The sequence below is a fragment of the Chiloscyllium plagiosum genome, chromosome 30 (assembly GCF_004010195.1).
Source record: "Chiloscyllium plagiosum isolate BGI_BamShark_2017 chromosome 30, ASM401019v2, whole genome shotgun sequence".
NCBI classification, from domain to species: Eukaryota; Metazoa; Chordata; class Chondrichthyes; order Orectolobiformes; family Hemiscylliidae; genus Chiloscyllium; species Chiloscyllium plagiosum.
In genome coordinates, this window is record NC_057739.1 from 28,674,431 (window position 1) to 28,693,963 (window position 19,533).

Consider the following 19,533-nt stretch of genomic DNA (forward strand, 5'->3'; position numbering starts at 1 on the left):
CAATCGCATTCCCAACACCCCTCCCCCAAGTCCCTCCTCCCTACCTTTTATCTTAGCCTGCTTGGCACACCCTACTCATTCCTGAAGAAGGGCTTATTCCCGAAACGTCGATTCTCCTTCTCCTTCGATGCTGCCTGACCTGTTGCGCTTTTCCAGCAACACATTTTTAAGCTCTGATCCCCAGCATCTGCAGTCCTCACTTTCTCCAAGAACCTTTGTTGCACTCTTGCTCTGGCAATAATATGAGACTAAAATTGCACACAGTACTCCAGGTGTGGGGTAATCAAGCTGCTTAAACAACTGAAACAAGACTTCACTACTTCTGTATTCAAAGCCTCTTGCAAGAAAGCTAACATTTCATTAGTTTTCCTAAAGGTTTAGTGAATCGATAAGCCAGTGACTTGTTGACGAGCACACCTAGGTCTCTTTGTACTTCTGTACTTTCCAATCTTTTACCACTTAGAAATGTACTGCACATCTATTTCTCATATAAAAGTGGTCATCCTCATACTTTTCCACTTGATATTGGATCTATTGAGTTCTTGCCCATTCATTAACCTGTCCAAATTCTTATGAAGCTGCTTTACATCCTACTCATGACACACATTCCCACTTAGCTTATATCATCTACAAATTTGGAAAAATTACATTTGGTCTCTACTTCCAAATCATTGTTGCATATAGTGAACAACTGGGGCCCAAATACTCATCCTTGCAGTATTCCACAACTCTCAGCTTGACAACATGAGAATGGTCCATTTATTCCTACTGTTTTGCATTTGTCAGTCAATTATTAATCCATGCCAATACATGACCACTTATTTCATGCATTTAATTTTTTTTCAAACCAGTCTCCTGTGGGGAACTTTATCAAACACCTTAAAATCTAAGTATACAATTTCCATCAACTTTTCATTAATTTTATTGAATCAAAAAAACTTCAACAAACTTATTAAACGTGATTCGCCACTCTCAAATCCATACCATCTACAAGGGATCACCTGATGCATTGACAATGTCCCTACCTTTAAGCCAGGAGGCTTGGATTCAAGTCCCACCTACTCCAGAGGTGTAATAACACCCCTGAACAAGTTGATGAGAAAATATCTCCATACTGACTATGCCCAATGAGATCATCATTTATCGAGTGTCTATTTATCTAATCCTTTATAATAGATTATAGCATTTCCCCTACTACTGATATATGATTAACAGGTCTGTAGTTGTTTTCTCTTTTGCTCCCTTTTAAGTACCTTCAAATCCACTGGATTCATTACAGAATCTATGGAATTTTGGAAGTTAATTACCAGTGCATCATCTACCTCTATAGCCATCTCCTTCAACACTGAGATATAGACCATCAGGTCTTACAGACTGATCAACTTTTAGCCCCACTGACTTCTCTACTGCCACCTTCTTACTCGTTCTAATTTCCTTCAATTCCTCACCATCATTAACTATTTGAATCTCTAGTTTTGCAAGTTTTCTGGTATGCTCCTCAATGAAAACAGACAAAGCAATCATTTGGCTTCCCTACCATTCCTGTATTCCACATTGTAAATTTTCCTGACACTGGCTGTTTTGGATCTACATTAATTTTTAGCCAAACATTTGCTTTTTAAATACTAAGAACACTTTTTGCAGTCCATTTTAAGTTTTTTTTTGCTCGATTGCATTCATATTTTATTCTCCCTTTCACTATCAGTTTCTTAATCCTCTTTGTTGTATTCTATAAACCTCCCAATCTTCAGAATTACTGCTATTTCTGGCAACATTTTATACCCTTTTTTAAAATATTACAAAATCCTGAATTTCCTTTGCAATCCACATGGTGATTGCCTTTATGTTTTTGCACCTTGAAGGAGTACATAGCTGTTGCAAGTCATATAATAGCTCTTTAAAAGACTATACATTATCTATATACAAACAGGCCTTAATGTATTTTCCCAAACCACTAGCCAATTTGTGCCTTCATAATTACCTTTATTCAAATTTAACTCCTTGCTTCAGAATGAACTACCTCATTTCCAAATACAAAGTAAAATTCTGCTATTCTGTTGTCACTCATCCCTTTTACAAGATTGTTAACTATTCTTTTATCATTACATAACACTAGATCCTCTAGCATGACCTCTAGTTGGCTCCTCTATAGCTCAATAAAACCATCCCTAACATACTCCAGAAACTCATCCTCGACAGCTTTAGTACTCAATTTGTTCGTCCAATCTTTAGGCTGACTGAATTTACCCATGATTACTGCCTATGCCACCAGCTTCTCTCGAATCCTGATTTATACCATGTTCAGCGCTGCTACAATTATTATTTGTGGCCTATAAATAACCAATCTCCCAATGTCTTCTGTTTCTTAGTTCCAGTGAAACAGACTTCACATTTTATTTCCAATCTGAGATCCTCCCTTACCAATGTATTGATCACATCCCTTTCGTATCCAGCTGATTTTCCTTGTGTGTCCTTACCAAACGTCAAATATCTTAGAATATTCAGTTCCCAGTTCTGGCCTCCATGCAGCAATGCTTCTGTAATGGCGATCAGACCATCGAGTTAGTTGACCTTAACTAGGATACTATTGCTGTAAACTTTGAGCTGGAAGTGGAGAGACAAAAGGAAGTAGTACTTCTGATTGGTACTCAGCACCTATCCAGTGGAAAGCTCATGTAAAGATTGGCTGAGAACAGGTTTAGACTTCGTGTTCTTTGGCATAACACGTGCCATATTCTCTAAACTCTGTTCCCACTACAGTGTTGATTACCAAGCTTCCTTTCTTGGCAACCATTCTGATATTGCATACAATTCTTTCCTCTAACTGAACAAAGTATCAAAGTATCAATCACACTATTCACAACCTCAGCAATTTATTCGACTCAAAGCTCAGCTTCTGGTCCCTTAACCACTTTATCTCAAAGTACACAAAATCCCCACTTTAGTAGCAGCATCCATCTTGAAGTCCACAGATCAATACCAATGCTTCTCTGACTGGCATCCCATCTTCCACCAACCATAATCTGAGCTCACCAAGCTCTGCTCCCCATATCCAAACCTACACCAAGTCCCATTCAACACATCTGTACTTGCTAACCTTCATTGCCTCCTTCTTCGTCAACACTTAAACATCCTCATTCTTCTGTTAAACTTCCTCTGTGGTTTTACTGTATCCTCCTTCAGCTCCATAACCATCCAAGATTTCTGCAGTCCTTCAATCTTATACCAGGTATTTATCTCTCCCTTTATCCCAATATTGATGGCCATGCCGACAGTTGGAACGGGCATCAAGCTCTGGAATTCCTCCACAAACATCACTTTCTCTTTTAATGGAGACAAAGTGCTTCTTTGAAGCAATCTCCATAATTGAGCTTTTAGTCATCCACCTTAGTATCATCTTCTCAGGGTCAGTTTTTTGTCATGAGAAGTACCACAAGACAATTTACCATATCAAAGACATTGCATAAAGGCATTATACAGGTTGCTACTGCAAAAGTTGCGATTCCTTATGATTGACTAGCTTTGTGACATTCAACAAGAACTTTCATTTACATAATGATTTAATGTATTTAAACAATTGAAGAGGACATTCACAATAGGATTTAGAGTTTAAATTTGACACTGAACCAAATAAGGAAATAATAAGGTATTACGATATTATGAGGATTTCAAGCTTAGTTAAATAAGTAGTTTTTAAGGAATGTAGTAATGGAGGAAAAGAGAGTTAAGAGAGGCAATGAGGTTATGAAGTTAAGAAAGGAACGCTCTCAGCTTTGGTTCCTGGCAAGTGAAGCCATGGTGATCTAATTAAAATTGGAGATGACCACGAGACCAAAAACAAAGTTGTATGAATACCTTGGATGTTTGTAGGGCTAGATAAAATAATGCTGTGTTTTTATGACAGGAAGGGGAATGACATGAAGATGACAGACTGGAGGGGAATAATGTTGTACATATTGAGATCCAGTCTCATGAAGATACAGATACATCTGTTTTACTAAAACAAACGCTTTGAAATTGCATCCAGCAACGGTATTCCCTTGCATCAAATCTACAGCAATGGTTCCTGACATATTTTTGTTACAGATATTTAAAACAGAAAGAAAAAGTAAAAACAAAGCAAATCAAAGTTTATTCGTTGAAATACACTTTCCCTTCAAGGGTCAGCAATGACTAGAATCAGTCCTTTGCCAACCTGTTTGACACAGATGTTAACCTTCAGGCTTTCACCAACTGAATAAGTAGTTTTTGGTTTTAGTAAATCACATGACAATCCCTTCATAAAAGTTGCTCCCAATTTGAAAAGAAAAAACAACAGCAAAGAAAACAGTGGGTGACAGAAAACCTAAAAGTGTAAAAATAGGAGAAATGGAATGCAATGAAATTGAAGTAATCTTCGATTGCAAGTAAGGGAAGGAGAAATTATGATGAAAACAGGCAACGCCTTTTTATAAACCTTTATGCAAAATTGCATCAGCACTATTTGGCGAGAACTACTTTAGGTTTTGTGATTTTGCTTTGTAGATTTGAATTGATATTTCTGATAACTGGATCACAGATTTTCAGCACTGGTATATTAGGTGAAGATGTATAAATCTGGACAGCTCGGTGAACAGAAGATTCTCTGATCCTCTGAGTAAACAAAACGTTAAAAACAGGAATGGTAGTTTTAAGTTTAAAGTTTAAAGAACCCAAGTGTACTAAAATTTGTAAAAGCACATACATGAACGTCACTAGTTGCATTACATCAACGTACACTAAATCACCACATGGATCACAACTCAAATTAACGACCTTAAAATTCATGGTTTCTCATTTTTACCTGCAGCCTTTTGTGAACCTTTTCTTCTTTTTAAAGCCTTCTGCAGAATCTCCTTCATGGTGACATTCATACTGTCAACTTGAATAAGAGAAAATCCACTCTGTGGTGCATTACTGCAATAAGAGAGGAATAATAAATCAACTCTAAGTCAGCTGAACAAAATGTGGAACTTTAAGTTTATTAATTTCTACATTACATTGATTGTACTTAAACAGCTACATCTGGATTAAAACAATAGATCGGAACAGTTACCAATATTTGTTTTTTTATAGAGAATATACTTATTACAGAATCAAAGAACGGTCACAATATAAGAGGTCACCATTTGGCCCGTCGTGTGCATGTCCGCTCTCCGATTGTGCAATTGGCCTCGTATCACTTTCCTCATAGGCGAGCATATTCTTCCTTTTCCTGAATATGCATCCGCCACAATTTTAGACAGTCCATTTCAGATCTTAACCACTCATGGAATCAAATGAGCTTCTTGCCATGCATCTAATGCTTTTCTTTCCTAATTACCTTAAATCTATGTCCTCTCCTCAATCCTTATACCAATTGGAACTGCTTCTCCCACGTACTCTGTCCAGATTCTCATGATTTAAAGCATTACCAATCCCCCTCTCAATGCTTTCTTCTGCAAGGAAATCAATTGTAACATCACCAACCCGTCTAGCTGAAGTTCCCCATCTCCGGAACAATTCTCATAAATCTAGAGTTCAGAGAAAGTTTTCAGTAACAGTACCAACAGCATGTACTGGTTGAGTTATGAAGGCACAAAAGGTGGTATGTGACTAACACGTTTAAGGTAGTAATTTTTTAAATATTTCACTAAGAGATGCTGAGCTGGATCTCATTCGAACAGTGACAGATGAGAGGAAATTTGAAACCAGCACAGCTTCTTCAGCACTCTGATGATGCACGTACTGTCAGTGAGATCCAACAGCCCCTGACTACAATTAGAATTCAATCATATTAAGTGTAAAATTTCAGGTTCCAGGACACAGAGCCCAAGAAAAGGTCTCTAAAAAATATTGTTCACCACCTGTTCAGAAATATGATGTATGCCATGTAAGAGCTGAGTGTTAGAGACCTTGTACATATATTCATACCTTGCAGGTGCTACCAATACTTCTTGCATTTAAAAGTCTAGCTAACGCATCTAATGATCAAAATCAAGATCATAAACCAAATGTTTGTGGCCACTATTGCTGTAATGGATATAGAAATAAGACAAGGAACAGGAGGAGGACTGCAGATGCTGGAGTACCAGAGTTGAAAAATGTGGTGCTGGAAAAACACAGCAGGCCAGGCAGCATCCAAGGAGTAGGAGAAGCCCTTCTTCAGGAAACAGGAGAAGATGGTCAATTGACCCCTCAAGCCTGCTTTGGTATGAACTAAGATCAGGGCTAATATTCTACATTGACTCCACCTTCCACACGGTCCCTACATCACTCAATGCCCATACGACCCAAAGGCTCAATGACCGAATATCCACGAATTCCAAGATCCACAACTCCACTTGAAAAATATCAAAGAAAACACAGAATCCCTACAGTGTGGAAGCAGGCCATCAGGTCCATAAGGCATAGGAACAGAAATTAGGCCATTCAGCAGGTCTACTCTGCCATTCAATCATGGCTGATAAGTTTCTCAACCCCATTCTCCTGCTTTCTCCTCGTAACCCATGATACTCAAGAACCTATCCATCTCAGTCTGAAAAATACACAATGATCTGGCCTCCACAGTCTCTGTGGCAATGAATTCCATAGATTCACCACTCTTTAGCTGAAGAGGTTTCTCTTTATCTCCATTCTAAAAGGTATTCCCTTTACTCTAAGGCTATGCCCTCAAGTCCTAGATTCTCCTACCAATGGAATTATCTTCCCAAAATCCACTCTGCCCAGGAGATTTACTTTTCTGTATGTTTCAAATAGATCTCCCTCATTCTTCTAAACTCCATGAAGTATAAGCCCAGAGTGCTCAAACAACCCTCATATGTTCAGCTTTTCATTCCTAGGACCATTCTCATGAACCTCCTCTGAACACACTCCAGAGCCAGTACATCTTTCCTGAGATATAAGGTCCAAAACTGTGCACAATACTTCAAATGTGATCAGACCAGAGCCCTATAGAGCCTCAGAAGAATATCTCTGCTTTTATATTCAAGTCCTTGCAAAATAAATGCCATCATTGCATTTGTCTTCTTAACTACTGACTCAATCTGCAAGTTCACCTTGACAGAATCCTGGACTAGAACTCCCAAGTCTCTTTGCACTTCAGATTTCTGAATTTTCTCCCCATTTAGAAAATAGTCCATGCCTCTATTCTTCCTAAGTGCATTACCTCACACTTTCCCACGTTGTTCTCCATCTGCCACTTTTTTGACAACTCTCCTTACCCAAATGCTTCTGCAGCTTCCCTGCCTCCTCAATGCTACCTGTCCTTCGACCTATCTTTTTATCATCTGCAAACGTAGCCAGAATGCTCTCCGTTCCTTCATCTAGATCTTTAATGTATAAAGTGAAAAGTTGTGGATCCAACACTGAGTCTTGCAGAACACTAGTTGTCACCAGCAGCCATCCTGAGAAGGACTCTTTTCTCCCCACTCTCTGCTTTCTGCTAGACAGCCAAGCATCTATCCATGCCAGCACCTTGCCTCTGACATCATGGGCCCTTACCTTACTCAGTAGCCTCCTGTGCAGCACCTTGTCAAAGGTCTTCTTGAAGTCCAAGCAGATAACATCCAATGGCTCTCCTTGGTCTAACCTGCTCAATATTTCTTCAAAAGAATGCTAGCAGATTTGTCAGGCATAACCTCCCCTTGAGAGTACACACTGACCCTCTGAAGAGGATCACACACAGAACCACCCAACCCCAACCCTGCAGCCCTGAGTTTCCCATGGCTAATCCAAATAGTCAGCACCTTCCTGGACAATATGGGGCAATTAATACAGTAAATGACATTTCGACTTCAGGGAGGGCAGGAAGTGATACTGATGGTTTTTGATTTACCAGAAAACATCGTCAAGGAGGACCCTGTGTACGAGGAATAAGCAAACATCCAAATATCCGATAAGAAGGCAAGCATATCTTGGATCCAATCCACCTAACCTGCACAACTTTGGACTGTGGGAGGAAACCAGAGCACCCAGAGGAAACCACAGAGACAGGGGACGAATGCACAAGCTCCAAAAGACAGTTGCCAGAGGGTGGAATCAAACCCAGGTCTCTGGCGCGGTGAGGCAGTACTGCTAACCACTGAACCACCATGCTGCCCCTCTCCTGATCAGTTAAGAATTTCAGTAAACATTGCAAAAGTACTAATATGGACAACTGTATTTTCTAAAGTTAAAAAAAAACTAAGAGTGCAGGGTCCCTACAGGAAGTAGGTAATTGTGCAAGTCTATGGGCTTGTCATGAATATTAAGTTGATAGCCTGTACCTTGGTCTGGATACAGAAGACAAGAAAGAAAAGGTAAGAGTCAAAGAGAAACCAGGTGAAGGGGAGAGAAGAGTGGAAATTTGAAATACAGTAAATAACATTTCGACTTCAGGGAGGGCAGGAAGTGATACTGATGGTTTTTGATTTACCAGAAAACATCGTCAAGGAGGACCCTGTGTACGAGGAATAAGCAAACATCCAGATATCCGATAAAAAGGCAAGCATATCTAGGATCCATGTGAGTACCCAAAGCAATATCCATTATTTAGAGGAAATGAGTGCTGTTGAAGGTGTTGTTGTTCAATGTGACAACAAATTTAGCCAGGCAGAGGAGAGAGACTAGTGAATAAGAGATTGGTTGGGCCTCCTATAAGACACAAGAATTGGAACAAGAATAGGCCATGAGGCCCCTCAAACCAGGTCCACCATTTAATAGTATAATTGGGGGTGGCTCAGTGGCTAGCACTGCTGCTTCACAGGGATCCAGGTTCGATTCCACCCTTGGGCAACCACTTGTGTGGAATTTGCACATTCTTCCCATGTCTGTGTGGATTTCATCTGGGTGCTCTGGTTTCATCCCATAGTCCAAATATGTGCAGATTAGGTGGACTGGCCATGCTAAATTGTCTATAGTGTCCCAGGCTGTGCAGACTATGTGGGTTAGCTATGAGAATGCAGGGTTACAGGGATAGGGTGGGGGGAATGGGTCTGAGTGGGATGGTCTTCAAAGGGGTTGGTGTGGACTCGATGGGCTGAATAGCCCTCTTCCACACTGTAGGGATTCTATGGTTAATCCAACCCTTTTCAGGTCCATTTTCCTGCTCTTTCCTCAAAACCCTTAACACCCCTACTGATCAAGAATCTATCTCAGCCTTAAATGTCTCCAATGATCTGCTCCCACAGTCTCTGTGGCAAAGATCTCCAAAAACACTGAGCAAAGATTCATCCTCATTTCAGTCTTAAATTGGCACCCCTTTATTCTGAGACTATGTTCTTTGGTCCTGGACTCTCCCAATGGTAGAAACATCCTCTCAGCATTTACCCCATTAAGCCACTTAAGAATCCTACATGCTTCATTCTTTTAAATTCCAATGAGTAGAGTACCAACCTGTTTAACAGTTGCTCATTAAATAATCCATCTATACCAGGGATCATCCTAGTGAGCCTTCCCTGAACTGCTTCCAATGAAGAATAAGAGGTCCAAAACTATTCACAGTACTCCAAAAATGGCTTCATCAGCACCTTGTGCAGTTGAAGAAAGACTTTCTTAATCTTATACTCCTTAAAGTAAGAGTCAAAATTCCATTAGCCTTCCTGATTACCTGTCATACCTGTATGTTAGCTTTCTGTGTATCATGTACAAGTACCCCCAAGTCCCTTGTGTTGCAGTTTTTCTGGGAAAGAAATTGAAAAAGCACTTATCATTCTTGTGGAAAGTGATGGCTTAGAGGAAGTGGACATCCATATTGAAAAGGAGGTACTTAGGAATCGGAATATGGAGGTGTTTGAAGTGACATAGGCATTCGAAAAGCCATGGACATAGGTAGGATCAGACAAGTCAAAAAGGGAAAGTGAGTCGAGATAGAAAGAAATAAGTTCAGTCGAGCAGGAACAGGCTGATCCAATTGATTGATCAGTTTATGGATTTTGCAAAGATGGAAGATATGTGTCGCTCAACTTTGAAGGACTATCAGTTTGGAGACTATGGATGGAAGATTTCTAGATAATAGGTCAGTAGATACAAAAGCTTGAAGTCTGATAGTGGGGGTAAAGTCTTGTTTGGGAGGATGCAGATGGGTCTGGAGGAAGCATCAGACAGATACCAACTGTAAAACTGTCAGAAATACAGATCTCATTTGAATTTTAGTTCTACATTGAATAGCAGATGAGTAGTCAAGTATAGCAGGTATCAAGAGTCAAAAGTTGCCTCAAGTCATTTGAATAATACTAAGTCAGCAAGTCACTAGTGAATGATTAAATTATAAAATTCTATTTTAAATTGTAGCCAAAAAAGCTGCTTTGGATCTTGGATAGCTGAAACTGCAATCATTTGTGGTGTAACAATCATGCAATTGTCAGCTGCATGCCTTGATACTAATGAAACTGCATCCACCCACTCCAGAATTTAAAACAGAACAAAGAGTGAACAAGACTGGGAATTTGTCAGACCAGCTGTTCTTGACATCCATTTAAGATTGCAGCTTGGCTTTCTTTATTCATTTGTGGAATATGGACATCACTAGCTGGCCAGCGCTTATTGCCTGTACCCTAGTTGCCCTTGAGAAGGTGGTAGTGAACTGCTGCAGTTCATGTGCTGTCGGTTGACCCACAATGCCACGAGGGAGAGAATTTCAGGATTTTTACCCAGTGACACTGAAGGAATGGAAATGTATTTCCAAGTCAGATGGTAAGTGGCTTGGAGGAAAACTTGCAGGTGGTGATGTGCCCATGTATCTGATTCCCTTATTCTTCTAGATGGAAACGTTGTGGGTATGGAAGTTGCTGTCAAGGATCTTTGGTGAATTTCTGAGTGGATCTTGTAGATAGTACACACTGTTGCTACTGATCTTCAGTGGAGGGGGGGGTGGATGCTTGTGGATGTGGTGCCAATCAAGCATGCTGCTTTGTCCTGCATGGTGTCAAGTTTCTTGAATGCTGTTGGAGCTGCACCCATCCACTCAAGTCAGGAGTATTCCATCACACTTCTGACTTGTGCCTATAGTTGATGGACAGGCTTTGGGAAAGCCAGGCCATGCCTTACTCGCTGCAGTATTCCTAGCATCCGACCTGCTCTTGTCGCCATTGAGTTTATGCAGTGATTTTTTGGTCCATGGTAACTCAAAAGATGTTCACAGCGGTGGCATTCAGTTACGATAACACCATTGAATGTCAAGGGATGTTGGTTAGATTGTCTCTTATTGGTGATGGTCACAGTCTGGCATTTATGTGGTATGAATGTTACTTGCCACTGGTCAGTCCAAGCCTGGATGTTGTCCAGATCTTGTTACATTTGAACATGGACTGCTTCGGTATTGGAAGAATCTTGAATTGTGCTGAACATTGTGCAATCATGAACAACATTCCTCCTTCTGGTCTTATGATGGAATGAAAGTAATTGATGAAGTGTCTGGAGTGGTTTGGCCTAGGACACTATCCTGAGGAACTCCTGCAGAGATGTCCTGGAGCTGAGATAACTGATCTCCAATAACAATGATCATCTTCCTTCGTGCCAGGTATGGCTCCAATAGCAGCGAGTTTGCCCACTGATACCCAGTTTTGCTAGGGCTCCTTCATGACATACTCAGTCAAATAAGGCTTTGATATCAAAGGCTGTCACTTACACCTCACCTCTGAAATTCACCTCATGTTTAAACAAGACTGTGACAAGATCAATAACAGAGTGGCCCTAGTGGAACCCAAACTGGGCTTTGCTGAGCAGGTTATTGCTAAGCAGGTGCTGTTTGATAGCACTTTTGATCTCATCTTCCATCACTTACTGATAATCAAGAATAGACCGATGGAGACAGTAACTCGTTGGGTTGGAATTGTCTAGCTTTATATATACAGAATATACCTGGGCAATTTACCACATTGTTGGCTAGATGCCAGTATTATTACTGTACCGGGACAGCTTAGCTAGTGAGCTGCAAGATCGGGAGCACAAGTCTTCAGTACTATTGCCACAATGTTGTCAGGGCTCAGCCTTTGCAGGATCCACTGTCTCCAACCATTGTTGATATCATGTGGATTGAATCAAATTGGCTGAAGACTGGTATCTGTGATACTGGGAACCACTGGAAGAGGCCAGGATGAATCATCCATTTGGCACTTCTGGCTGAAGATTGCTACAATTGCTCATCTCTTGCACCGAGGTGTTTGGCTCATGGAGAGGGGGATATTTATGGAGCCTCCTTCTCCAGTGAATTGTTTAATTGTCCAACACCATTCACAAATGGATGTGGCAGGACTGCAGAGGTTAGATAAGAGGAGGCAATAGCGCGATTAATCCAGAGACCCAGGTAATATCCTGGGCACTTGGGTTCAAATCCTGCCATAGCAGATGGTGGAATTTGAATTCAATTTTAAAGAAATTTTGGGCGGCACGGTGGCACAGTGGTTAGCACTGCTGCCTCACAGCGCCAGAGACCCCGGTTCAATTCCTGACTCAGGCGACTGACTGTGTGGAGTTTGCACATTCTCCCCGTGTCCGCGTGGGTTTCCTCCGGGTGCTCCGGTTTCCTCCCACAGTCCAAAGATGTGCAGGTCAGGTGTATTGGCCATGCTAAATTGCCGGTAGTGTTAGGTAAAAGGGGTAAATGTAGGGGAATGGGTGGGTTGCGCTTCGGCGGGTCGGTGTGGATTTGTTGGGCCAAAGGGCCTGTTTCCACGTTGTAAGTAATCTAATCTGATCTAAAAAATCTCAATTTGTCCATTGCCAATTGTCAGAAAAACCAAGCTGGTTCACCAATGTCCTCTCAAGAAGGAAACTGACACCCTTACCTGCTACGGCCTACACTGAAGCTATGAATCAGGTGCAGGGAAAGTGGAATAATGCAGACCTTGGTATAATTTTGGTGGCATCGACTTTGCAGGCCAAACAGCCTATTCTGATGGTGAAATTGAATTCAGCAAAGATCTGGAGTTAGAAGTAATCCCATTGATGACTACTTAACCACCATTGATTATTGTAAAAATCCATCTGGTGCACTGATCTACTCTAGGGAAGGAAATTTGTCATCCTTATCTACTCTGACCGAATGTTACTCCACACTGACAGCAATGTGGTTTACTTTGAATCATCGTCTGAACTTGCTTTGAAAACCACTTAGTTGCATCAAACAGCTATGAAGTCTCCACAAAAAACACAACATCAACTGAGATACTGGAAAGATGGCACTCATCACAGCCTTATCCACTCTGCAAAGTCCTCCTCACCAAGATCTGAGGGCTTCTACCAAAATTGGAAGAACTGCCCCACAAATTAGTCAAGCAGCAGTTATACTCAAAGAATCATATGTTACACACAATGCGCCAATCACCATCACAATCCCTGTATCATCAGAAGCACACTAAAAGTAGCGGCACAGTGATATACAATCAGGAAGGTGTTGCCCTGGGAAATGTCAACATCAACTCCAGACAACATAAAGTATCATGGCATCCAGTCAAACACAGAAGAAAACATATTAGGGAATACCATCTATCGTGACTCTTTGACTGATAAATAGGTATTACTTCATATTGAACAGCACTTGGGAGGATACACTGAGGGTGGCAATGTGAGGTCATCTTTTAATTTCATCACAGGTAGTGGCTAGGTAGTATCACTATTGATTGAGCTCGTTGAATCCTAAAGGTTACAGCAACCAAGCTAGGTCTGCAGCAGGTGGTACAGGAATCAACAAGAGAAAAAAAAACTACTTGTCTTGTCCTCACTAATCTACCTGTTGCAGATGCATTTTCCTCACCAATCTACTTGTCACAGATGCATTTGTCCAAGACAGTTTGAGTAGAAATGACCATTCCACAGTTCTTGTGGAGACAAAGTCCTGTCTTCAAATCGAGCATACCCCACATCATGTTGTGTAGTGCTGTAACTGTGCTAAATGGGACAGACTTCGAACAGATATTGCAACTCAAAACTGGGCACCCATCACGTGAACCATAACCACAGCCTGCAATCTCATGGCTTGATATTTATCCTCACCATCTGGCCTGAAGATCAGTCCTGCAGTACGGGAGGGCATGCAAGAAACAGCTTGCAAAATACAGGGTTCAACAATATCACAACTGATGGATCGGATGTAAGCTGCCATATCTTTTCATGAGTGGTGGCAGACAATTAAATCACAATCGGGAGGTGGGATTCCATAAATATTACCACCTTTAAAAATAGGGGAGGATAGTACAAAAGTGCAAAAGACAAGTTTAAAGTATGTTGAGTGGATGATCCATTTCGGTTTTCTTCTGAGAATCCCAGTTGTCAGTCTTTAACCAATTGGATTAATTCCACATGGTATCAAGAAAATGGCTGAAGACACTAGATATTGCAAAAGTTATAAGCCTGACAACATGCCAGCAATAATACAAAAGTGCTAGCTAAACTATTTCAGTAGGGTTGCAACACTGGGATCTTCCAGTTAATTTGGAAAATTGCTAGGCATATCTTATACACAAAAAGCAGGATAACCGCAACCTGGCTAGCTATCATCACAATCAACTGTCAGTCATCAAAGTTTTCGAAGGGATCATCCACAGTGCCATTGTAGCACCTGTGTACGAATTATCTTCTCACTGAGATGCTTAGTTTAGTTTCCTCCATGGCCATTCAGTTTGTCAGCTCATTATAGCTTTTGTCCAAACATGACAAAACAAAAAGGAGCTAACCTCGAGAGGCAAAGTGACTGTGACTACCCTTGACATCAAGGTACAATTTGACTAAATAAGGCTTCAAGGAACTCTTGCAAACTGAAATCAATGGGAATCAGGAGACAACTCTTCACTGGTTGGATTCATTCGTGGACAAAAGATGATGGCTGCAGTTGCTGTCGGTCAATTATCCAACTCCTCAGGATAGTGCCCAAGGCTGAACCATTCTAAACTGCTTAATCAATAATATTCACTCCATCACAATGTCAGAAGTAGGGATGGTCAATGAAGTCTGCACAACTTGCAACTTCTGAGATATTGAAGAAGCCTGTATACATATGCAACAAGATCTGGAAAACAACCAGGATGGAGCTAATAAGTAGCAATTAACAATCACAGCACGTGAGTACCATCTCCGGTAAGAGAGAATCTAAGTATTGCCCTTTGACAAACAATGCCATTACCATAATTGAATCTGCACTAATAAAATATCCTGAAGACTACTATTCACTGGAAACAGAACTGAAGCAGCAAAAGACATCCTGAAACTAGACTACAAGAACAAATCAAAGCTCGGAATTTTGCAGCCAGTAACTCACTTCCTGTTGGCTCCATGCCTGTCTATCATCTACAATGCACCAGTCAGAAGTGTGATGGAATGCTCTCCATTTGCCTTCAACTCCAACAGTGAAGAATCTTAACACCATCAAAGATAAAGCATTCCAATTGATTGCCATCCCATCCACCACCTTTAATACTCAATCTCTTCACAATCCACATCCTCAGGCAGCCGTGCATATCATCTACAAGATGCATTGTAGCACTTGTCAAAGTTTTATCGATAACACCTTCACAATCCGTGATATCTAGCACAGGGGCAAGGACAGGGGGCAGCAGATGCATGGGAACACCATCACCTGCAAGCTTCCTCCAAGCTACACACACACACACACACACACACACACACACACACACACACACAAAAATCTTTGACTATATTGCCATTCCTTCACTGGGTCAAAATTGTGAACTCCCTTACTAACAGCACTTTCATTGTATCTATACCCCAAGGACTACAACAGTTCAGGAAAGCTACTCACCATCACTTCCTCTAAGGTAATTCGAATTGGACAATATATGTTAGCCGACCCAGCGATACCTTTCAACATTCCCTTGAATAAAATGTTTTTTAAATAACCCATTTCTTAAGCTGCTAAATTCAGATTTTTGCATATACTTAGTGCATGGGGCAAACCCCTCTGTCCTGTAGCACATGCCCACACTTGCTTATACTCATCATTTGTTATCCTCAAATTTTCAACCTGTTCCAATATGATCCACTTGTAACTAACCTTAAAACTAAGGCAATATAGGTTGCCTTGCAAAGACAAGCAAATGTTTAAGACACACCACATAAAGCAGAACCTTTGTGCAAACAACAAAGGTGACCACCCACACCAGCTATTCACTTTTACATTCAATGTGTAAGTCAATACCTGTTTTTGGAGGAATTTTTCAAGGTTTCAGACGTCAACTTAGATGCCAAAATCCACAGTACTTATGGGGTGGAGGGGAAGTTAACATATTTAGGAAAATAATTTTGAAAACATTTCTTTAAAACTTAGCTTAAAAAGTAATTCATGTAACAATACACAATGATGATTTTTTTTAGTGTCAGTAGTTGTTCAAGTTATATTCCATCATACTGTCATTAAATAATTTGAAACACCCGATTAAAAAAAAATTTAGTTGTTGTTCTAAGGGTGTTTCAAACATCATCAAAGGGACTACAAAATTGAAAATCATTGTCAATTTCAAAAATTATCAATTTTGGGAGGAGTTACCGTGTTGCCGCTGTCAGAATCTGAATGTCAGAGCTTCCCATCAAATCTATCTATGCCCAACATTCTTAAACACGGGTCAGTTTCACAAGACTAATAATAGTTAATAGTCAACAACCCTCTCTGTCCTTCACACACCCATCACAAGCCACTTCACACCCAAAAGATCCCTCTAGCAATGTTTACTTTGGATCAAATACGATGGAAATTAAACAGATTATACGAACAAAACGTCAATTTTTTTCACTTAGCCAGAAGCTGTAACTTAATGCAAGATCCTCGTTAACGTGGGAATAAATCCATTCTGAACCACTAAAATTAACTAGATTCAAAATAGGTTTCAGACTTTATTGCAGGGGATCAAGACTCCCTTATCAGTTGCAACAATTTTTTTTAAAATTTTCCTTTTTTTTTAGCATAAAACTTTCACATTTACTTAACCTTCATTCACCAGATCAAAAATGAAGGAGAACCAATCATAAACCTTTCATCAATAAGACAGACTGGGTTCATTGACAAAAAAATGTAAAATCTGGAGTCCAACTCTGCAAAAACAAAGTGTTGGAGTGCTCTTTTTATTTCAGTTTTCCTGCATCTGCGACTCTTTGTTTTATTTCAGTGTTTTAGTAATGGTGAAGTTTGCAGATCTTAAGTTCTCAGTGAATGTTGATGTTATCAATTGGTTTTATACCAGCCAGGGTTTCTGTAATTGACTACAGAGAAGAGAGCAAGTTATCAGTCCACATTGCTTTCTCAGTTTTTTGCACAAAGGTACGGTGATATATTTAGTGTTAGCAATTTTTGAGAAGATTTGTAGCTTTTCCAGTTTTTTTTCTCATTTCTGGTTTTTTTTTCAAGGGAAGGTAAATAGGATCTAAATCAATGTGTTTATTGATGGAGTTCTGGTGAGAATGCCACGCCTCTAAGAATTCTCACGTATCTTTGTTTCGCCTGTGTTGCTTTGCAGATTCTAGCATCTGTGTCATTGTTTTATTCCAAGCTGGATAGTTGGAGGCAACCTTTCATCCCTAAACGTGCTGTCATCATGAGAGTCTGAGCAAATTAAGAATGCAAATTTCTTGATACCTCAGTCTCACAGCCAATTGATTAAAATCTTAATTCAAAGGTAGCATATTTTCAATATTCCATGTAAGTTACCTGGACTTATCAGGTCTTCACAGCATCTATTTCTGGTCAACAGTGCCTTTTTAAAAGTCAGCTTTTGTCCATCAAAATCTCAAATGTTAAAGTCAAATGATGGAAGTTGAATATTGATAACCCATTTTCAATACAATTATTCCACTGAACACAATGAGCATTTTGAATGTCTTCTTGCTCTTCATGTAGCTGACTAGTCATAGAGTCATACAGCTTGGAAGCAGGCTCTTCACTCCAACCAGTACATGCTGACCATAATTCCAAATTAAACTCTTCCCACCTGCTTGTGCTTGGCCCATATCCCTCCATACGTTGCATATTCATGGACCTATCCAAATGTCTTTGACCACTTCCTCTGCAAATTAATCCCACACGAGCCACTCTTTTTTTAAAAAAAATTGCCCCTGGTCTTTTTTTTTTTAAATCTTTCTCTTTTCACCTTGCAGTTTTCAAGTACAGTTTTAACTTCAAAAGAAACTGTAAACTATTTCCTTGCTGCTTGCAGGTATTGTGAATCCTCACTTATGTGTGACATGCTATTTTTAATAATGTAAAAGAAAATGGAAAACTTCAAAAATAGCGATGTAATAACTGGACGAAAATTGTCCATTTCCCACTTAGTAAGCCTTATCCCAACTGAGAACATATTAAAAATTAGTATGACATATTAATATTGGGAGACATTTATGATAAGCTGTGAATTACTTTCAGCCAACAGTCTTTATTTGGATTTTTAAACTTCCTTTTCCTTCTATTCTTCATTCTTGCTCCAATTCCAAATGGGTTTTTCAATTCAAGCATCCTCAAACACACAAGATGGAAATGTAATCAATGAGCTGCAAACTTCCCAACAGAACAATATACCATCACTAGATTAAGCCAACAGGAGGAAGTCTCGGTGAACAGCACATTCACAACCAGCTTGGTGAGCCCAAGCATAAAAGAGCCTCTCATTTTGCCAATCTATTGGGCGAGTTTACCATGGTCAAATCCTTCTCACCGAGCAGCCGACTGAGAACTGTCAAACTAATCATACATTACACTCTGTCACTGAATGTATGCTGCACCACTGCCATCATTTACATCAAGATCTGGAGCTGATCCCAGACTGCTCATTGAAGGCAGGTTTACAAGCCAAACCACCATCAGAGTTCTCCTTGCCAGAGTTACACAGACATTTGGAAACATTTATTTTTAAACTTCACTCTACATTAGTGCCCAAGTAAAAAATGCAGTAAGTGCATATTGTTGCTATGTTATAAACCTTTCTGTACAAATGACTAAAAGGAATCTTCAAACAGACGATGGAAACAAAATAGGTGGAAGCCATAAATTATTTTAACCACATTACACTAACTCCTATACACAAACTGCAAATCTGAATGCTCAGGCAAATCTAAGTCATTTGAATAGCGAAGTTTGAGCTTTCTATTGTATCAGTTAAAAGCAGTAAACATACTATCCAAAAAAACACAAGAACACTGTAAACTAAATATTCAGATTGCACGTGAAGTCTTACAATCCATTTTATGAGTCACGCAACTGTGACGATGCAAGTTTCATACTAATAATTGGGCATTTTTATGTAGCCTCTTCCAGAACAATTCACAATCACCATTATAAAACTTGTGGATTCAGTGTCCATAATTTTAGAATATAGCTAATAGCCTAGTTTTCCTCAGTCAATCAGAAAAATTATGCTGCACACATCAGCCTGGCATGCAAAATGAAACTCATGCACTATCATGCTTAATTCAACCTGCAAGTAGTGGTTCAGACGTCCACCTAGGTGTTGGTGAGAATGCACTTGGAGTATTGTGCAGAGTTTTGGTCCCTTTTTTTGGGGAAAGGTGTATTGGCATTAAAGGCAGTTCAGAGGAGGGTCACGAGATTGATCCCTG

At 40.0% G+C, this 19,533-nt stretch overlaps 1 protein-coding gene across 8 annotated transcripts in view; it reads right to left on the reverse strand.

Annotated features, from left to right (window-relative positions):
* mapkap1 (MAPK associated protein 1) overlaps window positions 1-19,533 on the reverse strand; it is a 331,621-nt gene that overhangs the window by 150,410 nt on the left and 161,678 nt on the right. For all 8 annotated transcript variants that reach the window (XM_043720206.1, XM_043720203.1, XM_043720205.1 and 5 more), the window contains one exon: window positions 4,823-4,935. In XM_043720206.1, coding sequence (XP_043576141.1) covers window positions 4,823-4,935 — 113 coding nt within the window. The remainder of the gene's footprint in view (window positions 1-4,822; window positions 4,936-19,533) is intronic.